Source organism: Salvelinus fontinalis, chromosome 17, assembly GCF_029448725.1.
Source record: "Salvelinus fontinalis isolate EN_2023a chromosome 17, ASM2944872v1, whole genome shotgun sequence".
Lineage (NCBI taxonomy): Eukaryota > Metazoa > Chordata > Actinopteri > Salmoniformes > Salmonidae > Salvelinus > Salvelinus fontinalis.
The window spans coordinates 38,347,177-38,368,275 of record NC_074681.1 but is presented as its reverse complement, the minus strand read 5'-3'; the positions used below and the strand labels follow the sequence as shown (position 1 = coordinate 38,368,275).

Here is a 21,099-nt window from a genome sequence, read left to right as displayed (position 1 = left end):
TGTGGCCAAGCACGATACCATCTTTAAGTTTGTCGATGACACAACGGTGGTAGGTCTGATCACCGACAAGCTTCCTGCCATCCAGGACCTCTATACCAGGAGGTGTCAGAGGAAGGCCCTAAAACTTGTCAAGGACTCCAGCCACCCTAGTCATAGGCTGGACCTAAGTCTATGTCCAAAATGCTCCTTAAGAGCTTCTACCCCCAAGCCATAAGACTGTTGAACAGTCAAGTGACTACTCTATTTGCATTATCTGCCCCTTTTTAAAACTCTGCTGCTACTCGCTGTTTATTATCTATGCATAGTCACTTTACACATTACCTACATTGACAGTCACTCAATTATCCATGTCAAATCAAATTGTGTTTGTCACTTGTGCCGACTACAACAAGTGTAGACATTACCGTGAAATGCTTACAAGCCCTTAACCAACGATGCAGTTTTAAGAAAAATAGGATTAAAAAATGATTTACTAAATAATCTAAAGTAAGAGAAAATAGGTAACACAATCAAAGAACAATAACGAGGCTATTTACAGGGGGTACCGGCACCAAGTCAATGTGCTGGGTACAAGCATCTCCAATCCAAAATGAAATCTAGAATCGGCTTCCTATTTCGCAACAAAGCATCCTTCACTCATGCTGCCAAACATACCCTCGTAAAACTGAAAGCATACAGGTCGCAGTAGTGGGTAGTATATGGGGCTTTGGTGACAAAACGGATGATACTGTGATAGATTGCATCCAATTTGCTGAGTAGAGTGTTGTTGGCTATTTTGTAAATGACATCGCCGAAGTTGAGGATCGGTAGGATAGTCAGTTTTACGAGGGTATGTTTGGCAGCATGAGTGAAGGATGCTTTGTTGCGAGATAGGAAGCCAATTCTAGATTTAATTTTGGATTGGAGATGCTTAATGTGGGTCTGAAAGGAGAGTTACAGTCTAACCAGACACCTATGTAGTTGTCCACATATTCTAGGTCAGAACCATCCAGAGTAGTGATGCTGGACGGGCGGGCAGGTGCGGGCAGCGATTGGTAGGTAAAGCCCCTTCCTTATCTCAGCTCACTGGTCACCATAGCAGCACCCACCTGTGGCAAGCGCTCCAGCAGGTTTATTTCACTGGTCATCCCCAAAGCCAACACTTACTTCGGCCGCCTTTCCTTCCAGTTCTCCCAATGACTGGAACGAATTACAAAAATCACTGAAGCTGGAGATTCATATCTCCCTCACTAACTTTAAGCATCAGCTGTCAGAGCAGCTCACAGGTCATTGCACCTGTACACAGCCCATCTGTAAAAAGCCCACCCAACTACCTCATCCCCATATTGTTGTTTATGTTTTTGCTCCTTTGCACCCCAGTATCTCTACTTGCACATTCATCTTCTGCTCATCTATCACTCCGGTGTTTAATTTCTAAATTGTAATTATTTCGCCACTATGGCCTATTTATTGCCTTACCTCCCTAATCTTACTTAATTTGCACACATTGCATATAGACTTTTCTATTGTGTTTTGACTGTACTTTTGTTTATTCCATGGGTAACTCTGTGTTTGTGTCGCACTGCTTTGCTTTATCTTGGCCAGGTCGTAGTTGTAAAGGAGAACTTGTTCTCAACAAGCCTACCTGGTTAAATAAAGGTGAAATAAAACATTTAAAAACAGATTAGTCGAGGTAATTGAGGTAATTTGTATGTGACTGACAAAACAAGAGAGAAACTGCCAAATGATGCGCATCCTGATGTATTCTATTATTGTTACTCTCGATAGCAAATTGCGTTCCTAAAATTACTCATTTTTTTTTGTTTTTATTTTATTTATCTATTGGGTTGGTGGCCCCCTATTGGTCGAGAGAGCCGGCCCTGCATGCATTCCATTACAGTAGATGGCGATAGACGGCTGGATGTTGAGGTGTACAGTGTTGTCAAAGAGTCGAAGAAAGAACGAGAACGCTTGAGCTCCTGCAAAATAACGAATCAATAGATAGAGAAAGAGAATCGAGGAGGAATTCTCAACTCAACGGCGTTCAGAAATAATTGATGACATCTTTGCAGAATTTACAATAACTCACAAATTATGGCGACTAAAAGCACGGTAATAGTGACAGGTAATTAATTTATGTAAATTGCTGATAGTTTGCTGTCAGTTTTCACTAAACTGTTGATTGAAATTAGTTGCCTGCACTATTTGAGCCATAAGAATAACAATTTTAGGTTTGAATGACTTTAGCCTATAGTGTTGTGTTTCTACACCTTGAAAACTAAATTATTTTTAAACTAATGTACAGTATTGTCATATTCCATTCAGGAAATGTCTGTCAGGTAGCCGACGAAACTCAACTCCGCGATTTATAATGGAGTTGAGCGTCGACTAGTGTGGCCCGACTGGAGCTCCGACGCCACATAAAATGATTTCAAGCACCTGAAGAATAGCCCGCAATTACACAGAACAATGTCTAATTGCGGGCTATTCTTTGGGTGCTGATATCAGTCGTTTTTAAAATAAAAAACGTCATCTTTATGTGACTTCGAAGCTCCGGTCCCCCCACACTAGTTCTCGCTCAACTCCATGTAATCGGCTATCTGTCAGGTTGAAATCTATGATTTGTGATGAAGCAGAAGAGCAAACCAACCAATGACAAGCATATCAAGACAGAGGCGGCAATGTAGCCATTCAGCCATTCATGGATACATTGTTGCGTTGTGATACTCCTGTGAATTATGTAGGCTACATTCGTGTTGACAAGAAGTCTGGTTTTAGGGTGCTCATCTCCTATACAACTAAAACGAAAATTATAGCAGCCTATAGTGGCATCTCATCTATAAAACCCATGCACTGATTGGCATATATTGTTTGACAATTGACTGTACGTGTCAGCTGTTGTAATGGATAATATTTAACTTGATCTAACCTTTAGACTTTGAATGAAGAGTCTTGTCACTCTCATTCACATAGGCCTAGAGTGATAAAGCAGCCAGCTATAAAAACAGTTTCCCTCCGGCATTGGTGTTGCTATGCGATGACTTTAAAAGAATATCAATATCATCTATATTTTGTTTAGGGTTTGAACCTTTTGGAGATCACACCATCAATGCTAGCTGGGTGGCCGTACAGGTGCGTGAGTTTGAGTGTTCTGCATGGCGCATCATTGCATCATTAGGCGGTCTAATCTTATTGGTAACAACTTACATTGATTACACTTGTACATGAGTAGTAACACTGCTATTATTTACTAGCAGAATTGTATCACATGAAATGTAATTTAGTAATTACATAGTAACACTTTTATTATTTAGTAACACAATTGTATAACATTAAATGTAATTTAGTAATTACGTAGTAATGGAGTTTAGCGTTTTTCTTTATTACACAAGTGGAATAAAGAATAGCACTAATACCTATTTAACAATGTGTGAATGTTGTTACTACAGTTATTAGTGTTATCATGACACACTACACAGGTATTAAATCAACAGGTTTTAAAACAATGATGCACAGTAAATAACTTGAGGTATAATAAAGCTTTAGCAAATAAAATTGGGTTTGTGTTTTCTCGCACCCTTCCTGTTTCCTCTGTGTACAGGAACTGGAGAGGTTAGGCTTGGCTCAGAATGTGGATCTGCACGTCTGTGAGGTGCCAGTGGAGTACCAGGCAGTTCAAAGTCTGCTTCCATCTCTATGGAAACAGCACCAGCCACAGGTAGCCAAAAGAAATCAGGGCAAGAGTCAAGTGTTGTTCCTCACTTTATACGTATTTATGGCATGGTATAAAAGCCCTGACGTAGTGTCTAGGTGCACAGTCTGCACACTTACTATATGACATACTGTAGGCTATTTATTTCTACTGTATGATGTAAACATAATGACATAATTTGTTGTCTTTATTGATATTACTCAGTAGCTCATGTTACAGTGAATACAATAATCTCTTTAAATTCCCACTAACAACCCCTACCACACACATCCTCTTCTCCGCTGGTCAACAGTTGGTGGTCCATGTCGGAGTCTCTGGCATAGCCACCACGGTCACCCTGGAGAAATGTGGCCGCAACCACGGCTACAAGCGGGTGGACAACTGCAGCTTCTGTCCAGACTCTCAGTGCTGTATGGAGGGGGGCCCTGAATGCATCGATTCAGTCATAGACATGGACCTGGTATGCAAGAGGGTCAACTCCTCAAGGCTGGGTGTGGCAGTGTCAGTGTCAAAGGACGCAGGCCGGTGAGTGGTGTGCTCGACTCTACTTTCAATTAACCAATCATACTGTATACATCTGGCCCTTCTTTGGACACTGTGCTGACAAATCTCCAAACAAGCTTCAACGCCATACAACACTCCTTCCGTGGCCTCCAACTGCTTTTACGTGCTAGTAAAACCAAGTGCATGCTCTTCAACTGATTGCTGCCCGTACCCTCCCGCCCGACTAGCATCACTACTCTGGACGGTTCTGACCTAGAATATGTGGACAACTACAAATACCTAGGTGTCTGGTTAGACTGTAAACTCTCCTTCCAGACTCACATTAAGCATCTCCAATCCAAAATTAAATCTAGAATCGGCCTCCAATTTCACAAACAAAGCCTCCTTCACTCATGCTGCCAAACATACCCTCGTAAAACTGACTATCCTACCGATCCTTGACTTCGGCGATGTAATTTACAAAATAGCCCCCAACACTCTACTCAGCAAATTGGATGCAGTCTATCACAGTGCCATCTGTTTTGTCACCAAGCCCCATATACTACCCACCACTGCGACCTGTATGCTTTCGTTGGCTGGCCCTCACTACATATCCGTCGCCAAACCCACTGGCTCCAGGTCATCTATAAGTCTTTGCTAGGTAAAGCCCCTTTCTTATCTCATCTCACTGGTCACCATAGTAACACCCACCCGTAGCACGCGCTCCAGCAGCACTGGTCATCCCCAAAGCCAACACTTACTTTGGCCGCCTTTCCTTCCAGTTCTCTGCTGCAAATGACTGGAACGAATTGCAAAAATCTCTGAAGCTGGCGTCTTATATCTCCCTCTCTTACTTTAAGCATCAGCGGTCTGAGCAGCTTACTGATCACTGTACCTACCTCATCCCATATTTTTACTTACCTTTTTGCACCCCAGTGTCTCTACTTGCACATCATCATCTATCACTCCAGTGTTAATGCTAAATTATAATTATTTTCGCCTCTAGGGCCTATTTATTGCCTACCTCCCTACTCTTCTACATTTGCAGACACTGTACAAAGATTTTATATATTTTTTCCTTTTGTGTTATTGACTGTACGTTTGTTTATGTGAAACTCTGTGTTATTGTTTTTGTTGCACTGCTTTGCTTTATCTTGGCCAGGTCGCAGTTGAACTTGTTCTCAACTGGACTACCTGGTTAAATAAAGGTTAAATAAAAAAATACAGCACTATTTATGATCCCTTACTTTTTTTCAATGAAACTCCAATAAAGGGATGGTTTACTCAAATTACAAATGTATTCTATCTATGAACATCCAAATCTGTAATTGTAGCATACTTTTTAGGTACTGATAAGATAGTGTTATGTCATAGTTTGGGTGGTGTATGCCTTTATAATCTGAATTTCTAATTTAAGTTTCCTCTTCAGAACTCCCATTCACCTGAATGGCAAATCCATTGATTCTGATAAAAGCTAATGCCTCTTTTTTGTCTCTCTTACCCTAACTCAACCATTGTCCCTGTCAGATACCTATGTGACTACACCTACTACACGTCACTGTACCTGGGGAATGGCAGGTCAGCGTTTGTGCACGTTCCTCCTCTGGGGAAGCCTTACAATGCCCAGGACCTAGGCAGAGCCTTGCAGGCCATAGTGAGGGAGATGCTGGAGCTTGTGGGTCAAGCTGAGGATGATGACCACCACCACCACCACTGCAGCCACCAGCACCATCAGCACGCTCACTAAAGAAGGACTTCCGGTGACCTTTGTCCTCAACTCACTGCTGCTGTCCTCAATGGACAGATAAAGTACTTAAACATCATCAGCATCTACCCATGGTAGTCTGGGGAGCGTTAGCTAAAGAGAGGGGCATCGGCACTCCCCTGTTGTAGAAACTAGAGAAAGGAAGACTATATGAATAAACATAGGCAGAGCCATGGCTCTATCCATGGATAGTATATCTATGGCTCTGGGTATGGATATTTGACTGCATTCCACAAACAGAGTACTGGTCCAATGAACGGTGCTGTAGATGAGAGAAACATCTTTGTATATCCAGTGTGCACAGACATGTGCTTTTAAGCCACGTCCTCCTGACAGCTATACTATTGGCTGCTTCTCACTATTTTAAATAGTTCCCCTTTTAGTTCCTTATTCACCTCACCAATCACTCTCGCTTTGACATTATGGTTAATGTAGTGTGCCGTTTATTGGACCAGCTCCCCCTTTGTCGTGTCATTAATATTTGTTGTGTATCTGTATATTACTATAGTGTACAATATAAGGAGGAAACAATATGTTTTCTTTGATAAATGTACCTCAATCATGTGTTAATATCTCAGGTAATTTATTGCATATACAATCAATATTTATAATGTGATGAATAATGATATGACATTTTTTATCTTGTGTTCGGTATCTGTATTCTCTACTTCAGAATATGGAACAGGTCTAATGCTGTGATTAAATCACTCATGTCAGAGTTAGCCTTTTCTGTATTTTTGTAAGAAATTCACAAAATAACTATTGCTGTAGTGTATATGGTAGTACAGTACCTGATGTTCTTCATAACATCTATTGCATATGAAAAGCATTCAGTTGAATGTCATCTGACATAATATCATCAGGAAGGGTAAGCACTTGTGCTAAACAAATTCTGACTGTACCATAAAGCTCAGTGGACTGACTGTACAGTGGGCCGAATCAAGGATGGTGAAAAATATTGACTTTTGTGTAAACGTCATGGACACTCCTGTGCTCTATGCATTTGTTCTGCGGTGCAACGTGTTACGTCATTATTTCGAGTGGGAGTTGAGGCTCTCGATCCCGTATCTTGTCAGTTCTTTATTCATTTGCGCAGGTTTTTCGATATTTTTTCAAGTACACTTTTGGCAGGGATATCTACACATTGCTGAGTTAGCTACTGTACCTAAAATATAATTCTGAAATATCACTGTTGGTGGAGAACATGAGTGTTGAGGCGTACGGGCCGAGCTCGCAGACTCTCACGTTCCTGGACACCGAGGAAGCCGACTTGCTTGGAGCAGATACCCAGGGTTCGGAATATGAGTTCACAGATTTTACCCTACCGAGTCAGACTCAAACAGGCCAGACTCAGAGTCAGTTGGACAACCAGGTTCGTGGAATAATTGTTGCCTGCTTTGTGGAAATCTAGCTAACAGCGTCCTTGATATGGATCTTGGAGGTAGTTAGCTAGTTAGCAGAAGCTGCTAGGTTAGCATAGCTAGCTGTCGAGCTACATACAAAACACATGCATCTGCCCCACAGGCCACGCAGCTGGCTAACGAATTAGCTTAGCCAGAATGTTTACATAATGACTTAGCATGCTTACATTAGTTAATATGCGTTCTGAGATGGACACCAGGATTATTTGACGAGCAGTCTCATTTTCTTGATAAGGTAGCCATGACTATACCATGTATCTGCATGACAGTCACAACAGGTAGTTGGTATGCGTTTAGATAGTAGCCATTTACGTTACTAGCTAACTGCTGCGAGTTTGCGACTGCAAGTGCATTTAATAGCAAGTTAGCTAACTAGCTGTCAAATGCACTTTTAGCGAAAACCTTTCTATTTGTGGTGGTGTGTCCTTTTCCAGGTTATTTACATTATTTTGCCAGTGTCTTTAAATGTCCACGTTACTCTCCAGGTGAATGGGCCTGATGGAGTTCTGCAGAATGGGGAAGACTCTGTTGTAAAAGCAAGTCAACTCCTTGCAGAGTTGAACTTTGAAGAAGACGAGGAGGACACCTATTATACTAAAGACCTCCCAGTCCATGCATGCAGGTAATGTTCAGAAATACTTTTTAGTTCTGTCGGACAGATAACAAAAATAAGGAAAAAAAGGTTTGAAGTGTTGATAGCTTGTTTTATCTGACTTTACCTTGCCCTAAACACCAATATTAAAGTTGTCATTGTGTTATTTTTTTCCTTTCGCCCAGTTACTGTGGCATTCACGATCCGGCATGCGTGGTGTATTGCAACACCAGCAAGAAGTGGTTTTGCAATGGACGTGGCAATACCTCTGGCAGGTAGGCTTCAAAGACCAACCAACCTGCGGTTGTTGACCTTCCATCTGTGGTGTATTTAGCTAAATGTAGTTGCCGTCTACTCGACGTGGGAGGCTGCACACATGAAGTAGAAATGTGATGCAAATGGAGACTGAATTGACTTATACCCTTTTAACGTGGGTCAGAAAGACATTTACCTGAAATGTTGATATACCTACATTTCACAATTACATTTGAGTCATTTAGCAGACTCTCTTATTCAGAGCAACTTACAGTAGGTAGTGAGTGCATACATTTTTGTGCTTTTTCTCTCATCTTTCATCTCAGTCACATTGTGAACCACCTGGTCAGAGCAAAGTCCAAGGAGGTGACTCTGCACAAGGACGGTCCTCTGGGGGAGACGGTGCTGGAGTGCTACAACTGTGGCTGTCGCAACGTCTTCCTCCTGGGGTTCATCCCCGCCAAGGCAGACTCTGTGGTGGTATTGCTTTGCAGGTAAAGCAGATCTATGGTGTTTGTTAACCTTCTTTATACCATTCTGTATCACAGTGATCAGATGCCCTGTTCTTGGGCCTTCCCAGACCCAATGGCTCTAATCATTGAATCAAAGAGATTTTGTAATAGAGTGCATTGATAGATGTAATGTGTGTGTTTTGGTAATGCAGGCAGCCATGTGCCAGTCAGAGCAGTCTGAAAGACATCAACTGGGACAGCTCCCAGTGGCAGCCGCTGATCCAGGACCGCTGCTTCCTCTCCTGGCTGGTGAAGATCCCCTCGGAGCAGGAGCAGCTTCGGGCCCGCCAGATCACCGCCCAGCAGATCAATAAGCTGGAGGAGCTCTGGAAGGTTCATAAGATGCCTTATTTAGCATAAGTTAGCCAGCAATTTACTATAGGCCAGTGGCCTACTACTTTGGTCCTTTTGATATAAAAGACAATTATTGAGCAGCAGTCTTTTAGTGGTTGTTGTTTGATTGTATCTGTCTGTCTGGGTGTCTTCAGGAAAACCCCACGGCCACTCTGGAGGACCTGGAGAAGCCCGGCGTGGACGAGGAGCCTCAGCACGTGTTGCTGCGCTACGAGGATGCCTACCAGTACCAGAACATATTTGGCCCCCTGGTCAAACTGGAGGCCGACTACGATAAGAAACTCAAAGAGTCCCAGGTAAGGCCAACTGTGTTCTGCTGGACTGTTCAGGCTAGCTCGTCCTGCTTTTGGATGTAAAGGCAGTTTTGGTTTTACATGTTTGATTGATCGCTCTCTCGTCTGTTTGTTTCACAGACCCAAGACAATATAACTGTCAGGTGGGACTTGGGACTCAATAAAAAGCGGATTGCTTATTTCAGCCTTCCCAAGACGGACTCAGGTGGTAATTCCTTTTTTTGTTCATCAACGTCACGTGTTCCATTCCATTCCGGCCACAACCTACCCTCGCATTCTCCCTGACGCGCATGTTGGCCTGTCTTACAGTCTAAGTCTGAATGTGTGTGTGTGCATGTACGATTACATTTTTGTATGATGAATGTTCTAAAATCTATCAATTCTATATTGTGCCTTTCATAAGCTAATTCCCTTTCCCTTGCTGTCCCTCTTTTCATTCTCTGTATTTCTGTAGACATGCGCCTGATGCAGGGTGATGAGATTTGCCTGAGGTACAAGGGAGATCTTGCCCCACTCTGGAAGGGTATTGGACATGTCATCAAAGTCCCAGACAGTATCCTTTTCATTGCTATGCTGTAACGTTGCTATCTTTTACTCTTCAGCATCTTGTGTGCCGCACAATTGATTTATGTAATTGTTTCTTTGTTTGGCGTTCTCCTCTCAGTAGCACCACAGTATCTCCACATTAGTCTCTGGGATGAATAGGTGTAAGGTTTTGTGGTGTATTGTCCTTAATCCTTCCCTAATAGACTATGGCGACGAGATAGCCATCGAGCTGAGGAGCAGTGCTGGGGCTCCTGTGGAAGTACCACATAACTTCCAGGTTGACTTTGTGTGGAAGTCCACCTCTTTTGACAGGTAGGAATCTTCTGACACATCAATATGTGATGCAATGGGTTGGGCTCAGCTTGCTTGACACGGGGACTTGTTTCAACTCTCCTCCAGGATGCAGAGCGCCCTGAAGACCTTTGCCGTGGACGAGACCTCTGTGTCCGGGTACATCTACCACAAGCTGCTGGGTCACGAGGTGGAGGATGTGGTCATCAAGTGTCAGCTGCCCAAACGCTTCACCGCCCAGGGCCTGCCTGACCTCAACCATTCACAGGTGGGTGTTATCGTAGACAGAATCTGAGTAGATTTGAGTTATTCCTTCGATCACGTTCGCTTACAGTTTGTCAGATGCCAACGTCGTGTGTCGTCACGTAGGTGTATGCTGTGAAGACCGTGCTGCAGCGTCCTCTCAGTCTCATCCAGGGCCCCCCTGGCACGGGGAAAACGGTCACCTCTGCCACTGTAGTCTACCACCTGGCCAGACAGGGCAACGGGTAAGATGTGCTCACTTAATAGGGGACACCATATACAGTACTTAGTAAATAACTTTCACTACAAGAGTGGCTACATTAGTATTGGTAGAGGTCATCACTACAAATGACACATTGTTCTCAGTTGACCAACCAAAAGGTTAATAAAAGCACCTTTATCCATCCCTAACACCAGTTGCGTTTGTGTGTGTGTGTCCTCAGGCCAGTGCTGGTGTGCGCTCCCAGCAACATCGCGGTGGACCAGCTGACTGAGAAGATACACATGTCGGGCCTGAAGGTGGTGAGGCTCTGTGCCAAGAGCAGAGAGGCCATTGACTCCCCTGTGTCCTTCCTGGCTCTGCACAACCAGATCCGCAACATGGACAGGTAACCTGGGACTGCTACCCGGGGAGGGATGGTTTCTTTATCTCATCAAGTGTCCTGTTAACTAGTGACAAAGGATCGATTCCACTTGAGAACTTGGCAATGGGCCACGAGAGTTACTCAGTTTGAAAGCATAGATGTGCAGGTCATGTTCCCGAGGTCTTTCCTCTGTCTTACACCTTCATTATAGGCTACATAATTCCAGCCCAGTAAAGAGCACTGGTTTCTCAGTTTGTGTTTTGCTGTATCTGTGTGCAGTATACCAGAGCTTCAGAAGCTGCAGCAGCTGAAGGACGAGACTGGGGAGCTGTCCTCCTCTGATGAGAAGCGCTACAGGGCCCTGAAGCGCACCGCCGAGAGGGAACTACTCACGGTAACGCCTGCTCCTTTTCCACACTCCCTTAAAACAAAGTCCTAAAAATGTCTTAATTCCACTGTGAATAAATATCTACTTCAAGTTGATTATGACTGACCACGACTCCCTTCACTCCCATCTCTGCTCCTCAGAATGCTGATGTGATCTGCTGTACCTGTGTGGGAGCAGGGGACCCCCGCCTGGCCAAGATGCAGTTCCGCTCCATCCTCATTGATGAGAGCACGCAGGCCACTGAGCCCGAGTGCATGGTGCCTGTCATACTGGGGGCCAAACAGGTACGTCTCAGTCTTAAGGAATCTCAAACCTCTAAGAAAAATGATGCCCAGTCACTTAGTTCAATGACAGGCCCCAACTTCTCTCTGTTTCTCGTACAGAATGTTTATCAATAGTTGTTGCTGATGGAAACGTGTAGTGTCATTTATTGCCTGCAGGTGTCAGTGCTTGGTTGAATTCGACATTGTTGCAGGTGCAGAACACTGAGTGAGGCACTCTACCTACACCCAATGCTAGTTCCCAAACCACACGACATTAAATTTGAATTGGAATCACCTTTCTGTTCGTACTAAATCTAGGATTTCTCTGTTTCTCTCCAGCTGATTCTGGTGGGAGACCACTGCCAGCTGGGTCCAGTAGTGATGTGTAAGAAGGCAGCCAAAGCGGGCCTGTCCCAGTCCCTGTTTGAGCGTCTGGTGGTGCTGGGCATCAGGCCCATCCGTCTGCAGGTGCAGTACCGTATGCACCCAGCCCTCAGCGCCTTCCCCTCCAACATCTTCTACGAGGGCTCCCTGCAGAACGGAGTCACCGCGGGTAAGTCGCTGGGGGAGAAGGGTTCGGGGCCAGTTTGTAGAACCCTCACAAACAGAAGTTAGGGTTAGCTTATTCTGCTGATGTGCTTGGCCATCAAGCGGGAAATGGACTCCCTGCTGTCTACTAACTAGATGGGAAGTTTACATAATCTGTCTCGAAAGACCAAGAAAACAACAACCATGTATTGCTTTATAACAGCAAGTTTTTACCAAGTTTGAACAAGGTGGAAAACACCGAAAACAAAGCTAAAACATGTCATTGGCTTCTACACTTAATTCTGGATTAACCTTGATGTAAATGTACTAGCTCTCCCCATCTTGACCCCTTTCTTTTATTTCTACAGCTGACCGCATCAAGAAAGGCTTTGACTTCCAGTGGCCTCAGCCAGACAAACCCATGTTCTTCTATGTGACCCAGGGCCAGGAGGAAATCGCAAGCTCCGGAACCTCCTATCTAAACAGGTATTTGACAAATGGAAGCATTTGTCATTTTTTGACCAAATCTTCTTTCTTTTTTTTGTGACTAAGCTTTTCTTCTCTCTTTCTCTCTGTGTACAGGACTGAGGCTTCCAACGTGGAGAAGATCACCACCAGGCTGCTCAAGGCCGGGGCCAAGCCTGACCAGATAGGCATCATCACCCCCTACGAGGGTCAGAGGTCCTACCTGGTGCAGTACATGCAGTTCAGTGGCTCTCTCCACACCAAGCTCTACCAGGTACAGCATGCTCACAGGGTTAGGGAGAAAGAACGTAAAAATAATGGCACGCCACTGTGGCACTCAAGTCTGTGCAGTGCTTTCTGCAGTGACTTTAAAAAAAAAAAATGTCTACCTTTACTGTTTTTAAGTGGAGGCCAGATGGTGATTGGAACAGTACTAGTTCGTAGTTTCTCTGTCTCTTGGCTGTCCCCAGGAGGTGGAGATAGCCAGTGTCGATGCCTTCCAGGGCAGAGAGAAGGACTTCATCATCCTGTCCTGTGTCAGAGCCAACGAGCACCAGGGCATCGGCTTCCTCAACGACCCACGACGTCTCAACGTGGCTCTCACCAGGGCCAGGTAAATAACACCGGGATGTGTGCAGTCCCTCAGTCTCCTGATGCTCAACAGACAATTAGAAACATCTTATCATCCTGTCTTTTTTTTAAAATAACTTTTGCAAGACTATTTGAATGTTTGTCTTTGGCGTTATGTCAACGTTTTGCTGTGAGGATTCACAAATGATCATTACTCTGACAGTAAAGGAACTGTAAAGGAACTGTGTCCTGTGTGTAGGTATGGAGTTATCATCGTGGGCAACCCCAAGGCCCTGTCCAAGCAGCCTCTGTGGAACCACCTGCTCAACTACTACAAAGAGCAGAAGGTTCTGGTGGAGGGACCCCTCAACAACCTGAGGGAGAGCCTCATGCAGTTCAGCAAGCCTCGCAAGCTGGTCAACGCCGTCAACCCTGTGAGTCTTGTCCGGCCCCTTGAACACGCGCGTGTGTCTGACCGTGTACATGTTTATGCGGGTTGCACAGTGTTTTCCCGATTCTACTTCAGTGTAGACGGTACACCGTTATATATATATAAAAAAAGAACATGTGCGTCAGCTTCTGTTTCGACTTAGTGAGGTGTTTTTTTCTATGTGTGGGTTTTTCAGGGGGGCCGTTTCATGAGCACAGCCATGTATGATGCCAGGGAAGCTCTTATTCCTGGATCTGTGTATGACCGCAGCAGCACTGGTGAGAGGCGACGTCAAACTGTAAACTTGTGTGTCTTTGTACTTGTTTTGCCGTTGTCTAAAAATGGTCTCTTTTTTTTCTCCCTTCAGCACGTACATCCAACATGTACTTCCAGACCCACGACCAGATTGGCATGATTGGCCCAGGCCCCATGGCCTCTTTGAACATCCCCATCCCCTTCAACCTGGTCATGCCCCCCATGCCCCCGCCAGGCTACCTGGGCCAGGTCAACGGCCCCCAAGCAGGCCGTGGCGGCGGTATGAAGGGTAAGGCGGGCGGAGGGGCACGAGGCGGGCGCCAGAGGAGCCGTGGTATGGCGAGCCATGGCGGGGGCAACGGGCAGCACGGCCACATGAGTGGCAGCCAGGCCAGCCAGGACCTGGGCTCCCAGCCCTTCTCCCAGGGACCCCTGACCCAGGGCTACATCACCATGAGCCAGCCCTCCCAGATGAGCCAGCCTGGCCTGTCCCAGCCTGAACTCTCCCAGGTAAGTCAGCAGAACCCTTTACATATTCATCGTTTAGCAGACTTTATTGGTCTGACATAGACATACCAGGCATGAAAATCAGCAGGGTAATAGCTTCTCCTTTGTTGTTTTCCTTACAGGACAGCTACCTTGGCGATGAGTTCAAATCCCAGATTGACGTGGCCCTCTCCCAAGACTCCACCTACCAGGGTGAACGAGCCTATCAACATGGTGTGACTGGACTGTCCCAGTACTAGAGTGTAAGACGACAGTTATCTGTGAACGTTTTGCACTGTACATTCTATGAGCTAAGCCAACAGTTACTGTAAGATGTTATTTAGTAATATCATAGTATCAGGTGGAGTAAGTAGGATACCAGAAGCTCTTTATCAGGGTATTACAATTATCTTTGTTTTTATTTTACTCTTAGGTCGTGGGAAAAGGAGCTAAGCCTGTGCTGAGCTTAGTTCGCCTGCATTTTAATCTGGGTAAAATCAAAAAAAGAAACATGGATACCCGTTTTCCACTGCTACAACTGAAGCACCACTGTGTGAAAGCAACAGGAGAGAGACCGAGAGAAACCAACCAATCACAAGAGTGAGAGAAAAATGGGGGTTGAGCTGGACAGGACGAGCGAGTCGGAGGGAGAGAGAAGGCCCTGCTCGCACACGGAGACATGGAGAAAAAGGAGAAGCAGCATACGTCGGAAGTAGCGCCATCGGAGAGACGGGTCCTTCGGTGATGATTTGAGGGTCGAAGGTTGTGGATCCTCTTGGGGGACACAGGAGTCACATCTCCGCGCCTCCCGGGACCACCCGTTGGCTAAGTTCCTTGCTCTTGGAGCAGAGAGACTGAGAAGAGGAGTTCTAACACAACCCTTCAAGCTCAATCCACAAAACCTTCTCCTGCCAGCCAGAGGGGGGGAAAGCAGTCAGTCGATTTGGGAAAATTTCTAACCTCAAAGTTGAACCGTGCTCTGCATTTGAACATGTTTGAGAGAGGAGAGGGCTCGTGCGGACCAAGAGGTCGTGGGGGAACATCTCAAACGGAATCAAATGGTGCAGGAGTCGGGAAAGGATTCTGACCGTTCATCTTTTTCAGCTTTGAGTTGGAAAGTTTTCTACACGAGGTCTGTTGTCGCAGAGGTTCGGAAATAAGAAGCTTGTGAATTTCGCTGGCTTTCCGCTTGGGTCTTTCTCAAGGTGGTCTACTAAGGAAAAGTGGTGGAATGGCTCTTGGAAACTATTAAAGGAAGACATTATTGTCTCGAGATCCGAAGTGGTAGTTTGCGAGACAAGTTTTCATTTTTTTCTGCTAAGTGTATCGTTCTGTAGTACAAAAAAAGAGTAAAAAGAATATCATAACCAACATATTGTAATCGAATGAAGCAGTTATCACTTGATCTTCTAAATGACATCCAGATTATTAGTTTAAAAAGCATCACAGCTCCACAGACATGAAAGCGCTTGTAGGACGCAGATATCTTTTCCATGGCTACAATTCATTGACCCACAGTAAGCGGGGAAGTTATCCCTAGAGCCCTACGTTTAAACATGAAATTCTGTATTAAATCATGTTTTCCTTTTATTGGTCATGATTAGCCTAGCTTCAGATAAGAGGTGCTTCACATGGGAACATGAATTTATGTGCAGAGAGGTTATAGAGATGAAGTGTGAATACTACAGTCATAAGACTGGAATTCTTGGAAGTATAACTGACTACAAAGGAAGGTTGGAAGTGTCTGGCACCTGCTAAATGTAGGTATTCAGTGCTGGCTATCATTGGCCCATAAATGAAAAAGATAACTGACGTGTATGAGTTTCTTGACAGATGGGAGGCATTTCTGTCTGCCAGAGGACGTGAATTCATTTTGGTCCACGTTGGTGTTGTAGACACAGGTAGTTTTTATTTAGTGCCCATTTTAAAGGGTGTGGTGTAGATTTGTCTAGCCCCCACCACATCTTGCCCCCTTTAAAAAATGTTGGGGGATGTGGTAGATTGTGTGAACTGTATTTTCCAGTTGACATTTGACTTGCCCTCTGAATGTCCTTTAGTTTTGGTGAAAACGCCAATACTTACATCTTCAAACATGTAGTAGGCCTACCCTGTCACATGTAGAGAAACGATGTTGATGTAATTTGTATCATCGATGGTTAAGTTTCCCACGTGTAAAGTAGTATTTTGTGTAAGTCCTACTTCTGTCACTTCCCTGCCATGCAGTGCTTGACTTGGACTGAAATAGGTGCTGGTACTCATTTTGTGTGCCGGTACTGTTTATATTTAGGTGCAGGAGCTAGGGTTGGGCGGTATCCAGATTTTCTTCGTTTCTGTACCATACCGGGGTATACGGTATTACCGGAAGTGCACACAAGGGGCGCTATTTCAAAAGAATAATAACCACAAACCCCACCATACTGTGGGCAGTATTGAAAATCATACTGTCTGTATTTTGAAGTATATGGTATATCGCCCAAGACTAGCAGGACTCCACAATACTTTTGAGCTAATATTCTATAAGAGGTACAGCAGTTCAAGCAGTAGAACATTTTAGGTGCCGGGTGTCCGCTCCGGTGAGCTCCTGCCCAAGTCTAGCGCTGCTGCCATGTTCGTTTTAGGTCTGAGATCTTTTACTCTGATATTATGAAATGTGTGTAACCATCACTCAGTAATTGTAGTACCCTTCCTTCCATGCTTGTGATAATTAAGTATCATTTGACATTTTTCATGTCATTTTGTTGAGTCGTGAGAGGCTACGATTTTCAGAGGTCATAGTTGTATGCTAGTGACGTGGTTAAACAGTCTGTTATGAACACCTGTGGAAAGATGTTTAAGATGCCACCCATTCTGACTAAATGTTTGTACTTACTGAAATATCTGAATCTTAAAGACATAAACCAGTTCCCTCAGATAAATTATGAAAATTTGTTATTTTCCCGTGACAACTATCCCTATCTGACAATATGTGTATGTCCCATTCAATAGTACACATCAATTGGCAGGTTTCATCACTAAACATTCATCTATTTTTGTTGTTCCTTTATGAAATCGGCCTATAATTTCAAAGGGGGAACTACTGAAGAGAAAGGAAATGTTGCTACAACTAAATGCAGAGGGTTGAAATTCAAGTAGATTAAATATCAGCAAATGGTCCTTTGAACTGTATTTGAAGATGAGCAAACAAAACACCACTTTTGAGTCCCCCATGAGGTACAGGGAATTTGGAATGCAAAGAACCTTCAATTAGGACATAAAAATAGCCAACCCCCCCCCCTGCTTGTCTGATCTTAATATTATTTGCCTCTGAGGGGGTTGTGTGTTGAAGTGAGCGAGGTGATATTTCTTTCTCTGTGGAAATTGTTTGACTATGATTGTAGTTCTTTGGTCATCTGTGTCGCCCAATGAAATATCATACTTGTAAAATCTTTGAAAAATAAAGGTTGCTTCTTTTCGTTCATTTTAAGTGATTTAACGAATCACTGGAATTATGATTAACTCAACTGCTACTAGCACTGAGCTTTATAGACTTGACATCTAGGCCCCATAGGTAATTGTGGAACCCAAATCTCAAGCTTAGGCCTACATGTGGAGTTCAGAATTGTGTTCTCGTTAGTCTATCATTGTAATTCCTTGTGTGGTGTAGTATATGTTTTTGTTATTCACCTTCGCGGGTCTGATGGACCATAACAATTTACATAAAAATACTTAATACTTAGATGTTGCCTGATATATATTACAAGCAATATAGACAGCATACATGGTTCATATTTACCTCTGCTAGATCACATTTATCAATAAAAGCGCAAAAGAATTTGCAAACAAATCTATGATAATCATGACAGGTGGAATAAATCATGTTTATCTTGAACAAATATAAATGAAACAAGGTTTTCATCACTAATGTTTATTGCTTTGAACTGAACAAATTGGAAGGACAAATGTTCGTATTTTATGGAAATGATAAATGAGCCCCATTGAACACAGGCCGGTCTACACCACAAATGAAGGCCCATCAACACCACATGAGGGACAGAGTTTTACTGTGTGTTGTATATGCAGTTGAAGTCGGAAGTTTACATACACTTAGGTTGGAGTCCTTAAAACTCGTTTTTCAACCACTCCACAATTTTCTTGTTAACAAACTATAGTTTTGGCGAGTCTACTTTGTGCACGACACAAGTAATTTTTCCAACAATTGTTTACAGATAGATTATTTCACTTAATTAATTCACTGTATCACAATTCCAGTGGGTCAGACGTTTACATACACTAAGTTGACAATGCCTTTAAACAGCTTGGAAAATTACAGAAAATGATGTCATGGATTTAGAAGCTTCTGATAGGCTAATTTATATAATTTGAGTCAATTGGAGGTGTACCTGTGGATGTATTTCAAGGCTTACCTTCAAACTCAGTGCCTCTGCTTGACATCATGGGAAAATCAAAAGAAATCAGCCAAGACCTCAGATAAAAAATTGTAGACCTCCACAAGTCTGGTTCATCCTTGGGAGCAATTTCCAAATGGCTGAAGGTACCACGTTCATCTGTACAAACAATAGTACGCACTTATAAACAGCATGGGGCCACGCAGCCGTCATACTGCTCAGGAAGGAGACGCGTTCTGTCTCCTAGAGATGAACGTAGAAGTGCAAATCAATCCCAGAAAAACATTTATATCCACAGTCAAACGAGTCCTATATCGACATAACCTGAAAGGCCCCTCAGCAAGGAAGAAGCCACTGATCCAAAACCACCATAAAAAAGCCAGACTACGGTTTGTAACTGGACATGGGGACAAAGATCGTACTTTTTGGAGAAATGTCCTCTGGTCTGATGAAACAAAAATAGAACTGTTTGGCCATAATGACCACTGTTATGTTTGGAGGAACAAAGGGGGATGCTTGCAAGCCGAAGAACTCCATCCCAACCGTGAAGCACGGGGGTGGCAGCATCGTGTTGTGGGGGTGCTTTGCTGCAGGAGGGACTGGTGCACTTTACAAAATAGATGTCATTATGAGGGAGGAAAATGATGTGGATATATTAAAGCAACAGTCAGGAAGTTAAAGCTTGGTCGCAGATGGGTCTTCCAAATGGACAATGACCCTAAACATACTTCCAAAGTTGTGGCAAAATGGCTTATAAGGACAGCAAAGTCAAGGAATTGGAGTGGCCATCACAAAGCCCTGACCTCAATCCTATAGAACATTTGTGGGCAGAACTGAAAAAGCGTGTGTGAGCAAGGAGCCCTACAAACCTGACTCAGTTGCATCAGCTCTGTCAGGAAGAATGGGCCAAAATTCACCCAACTTATTGTGGGAAGCTTGTGGAAGACTACTCAAAGCGTTTGACCCAAGTTAAACAATTTAAAGGAAATGCTACCAAATACTAATTGAGTGTATGTAAACTTCTGACCCACTGGGAATGTGATGAAAGAAACAAAAGCTGAAATAAATCATTCTACTATTCATTCTGACATTTTGACATTTAAAATAGGGTGGTGATCCTAACTGACCTAAGACAGGGAATTTTTACTACGATTAAATGCCAGGAATTGTGAAAAACTGAGGTTAAATGTATTTGGCTAAGATGTATGTAAACTTCCGACTTCAACTGTAGTTACAGCAGACCAAGGTAGGAGAGTCAGAAACACACACATGAAACATCACACACTTCCGGTATTGGAGTTGTTGGTTCTGTGGGTCGGACGGATGGGGCACCAGCATCCTCCTCATGAATCCTCCTCACGATGGCTGCAGAAGCTGGGGTCCTTGGATTTTAGGTCTTACCAATGCCTTGCCCATCTCCTCGAGAAAGCCGTCTCCTCTGGAGCGTCCCTCTGTCCCAACCTGGGTTCAACATCATCCAGATGACAAATGCGCGTGTTGTATGAGCTGGTCTGGTGTCTCGGTTATCGAAGCGGATGAACTTGGAAATAATGTTTTCCGGAGACGTTGCATGGAAAAGTTCTCTGCCAGTTTCTGCATCCCACATGGATTCTGTGGATTCCGCATTGAATCTGAAAACACCAACAAGGATAAGAACCTCTAAAGTATGCATGTAAATGAGTGTGGTCCATCTCTCCCCAATAACACGCCTTCGCTCCATATTAGTGCAGTCCAGAATGATTTTCTGGATTGTTTCTGGGATGAACAGTTCAAAAGAAGATTATGTCCTGCATATGAGTAACCTCCATCCGCGTCGGTCCTGGTTGCATCCTTATCACATTGGCAGCCATGTGGGGTGGCTCATTCCTTGAGCAAGAAGACCATTCAATTTCAATTTTGTTTTACATCTATATTTCTCCTCCTTCAGGCTGCTGATGATCTGGTTGCTGACGGGCTGGTGTGGACAAGCTGAGGGTCAATCTCATCCTCTCCTTCCAACTCACTGTCAGACTCTGAATTGACAGAGACACGATCCTCATATTTGGAAGATTTTTCATCTTCCAAAGAGGATGGACGCTCCTTCCACACCAGCTTCTGTCTCTGCAAAAAATATTTCTAAGGCCCTCTGAGCCGAGATTATTTTTGCCATATTGATTGATTGTGGTAAGGAGCCACACATGCAAAGATATTTATTTGTGTCCCTCCTCCAATTTGCACCTGGCTGGGGTAGAGTGTGGGAAAATACATTATTTTGATACGTTGTAAAAAAAAATATATTAAAAAAGTATTGTAATAACAT

The 21,099-nt window shown here is 43.9% G+C and overlaps 2 protein-coding genes across 3 annotated transcripts; both read left to right on the top strand.

The window, feature by feature from the left end:
* Positions 1-1,908: 1,908 nt before the first annotated feature.
* Positions 1,909-6,657, top strand: LOC129814310 (pyroglutamyl-peptidase 1-like). The gene is made up of 5 exons (XM_055867356.1): positions 1,909-2,104; positions 3,059-3,111; positions 3,581-3,697; positions 3,984-4,216; positions 5,702-6,657. Exons 1-5 carry the CDS (start codon positions 2,074-2,076, stop codon positions 5,919-5,921), a joined length of 654 nt encoding a protein of 217 aa, XP_055723331.1. The 5' UTR covers positions 1,909-2,073; the 3' UTR covers positions 5,922-6,657.
* Positions 6,658-6,745: 88 nt separating this feature from the next.
* LOC129814306 (regulator of nonsense transcripts 1-like) lies at positions 6,746-17,872 on the top strand. 2 transcript variants are annotated; one of them, XM_055867352.1, is made up of 23 exons: positions 6,746-7,311; positions 7,846-7,982; positions 8,138-8,227; positions 8,534-8,701; positions 8,872-9,052; positions 9,208-9,369; positions 9,487-9,571; positions 9,821-9,919; positions 10,116-10,224; positions 10,312-10,471; positions 10,573-10,691; positions 10,890-11,054; positions 11,310-11,424; positions 11,559-11,702; positions 12,021-12,234; positions 12,578-12,695; positions 12,792-12,948; positions 13,145-13,287; positions 13,504-13,678; positions 13,871-13,952; positions 14,042-14,439; positions 14,559-14,678; positions 14,849-17,872. In XM_055867352.1, exons 1-22 carry the CDS (start codon positions 7,144-7,146, stop codon positions 14,673-14,675), a joined length of 3,306 nt encoding a protein of 1,101 aa, XP_055723327.1. In that variant the 5' UTR covers positions 6,746-7,143; the 3' UTR covers positions 14,676-14,678; positions 14,849-17,872. The 2 variants fall into 2 exon arrangements, with proteins under 2 accessions (XP_055723327.1, XP_055723326.1); XM_055867351.1 differs by having other exon boundaries at positions 9,487-9,574.
* The last annotated feature ends 3,227 nt before the right edge of the window (positions 17,873-21,099 follow it).

Coding starts and splice junctions, on each gene's coding strand:
- LOC129814306 (XM_055867351.1), top strand. CDS start 7,144: ATGAGTGTTGAGGCGTACGGGCCGAGCTCGCAGACTCTCACGTTCCTG. Junction 9,575..9,820: donor TCCCAAGACGGACTCAGGTG/GTAATTCCTTTT, acceptor GTATTTCTGTAG/ACATGCGCCTGATGCAGGGT. Junction 13,953..14,041: donor GTATGACCGCAGCAGCACTG/GTGAGAGGCGAC, acceptor TTCTCCCTTCAG/CACGTACATCCAACATGTAC.
- LOC129814310 (XM_055867356.1), top strand. CDS start 2,074: ATGGCGACTAAAAGCACGGTAATAGTGACAG. Junction 2,105..3,058: donor AAGCACGGTAATAGTGACAG/GTAATTAATTTA, acceptor TATTTTGTTTAG/GGTTTGAACCTTTTGGAGAT. Junction 3,698..3,983: donor GGAAACAGCACCAGCCACAG/GTAGCCAAAAGA, acceptor GCTGGTCAACAG/TTGGTGGTCCATGTCGGAGT.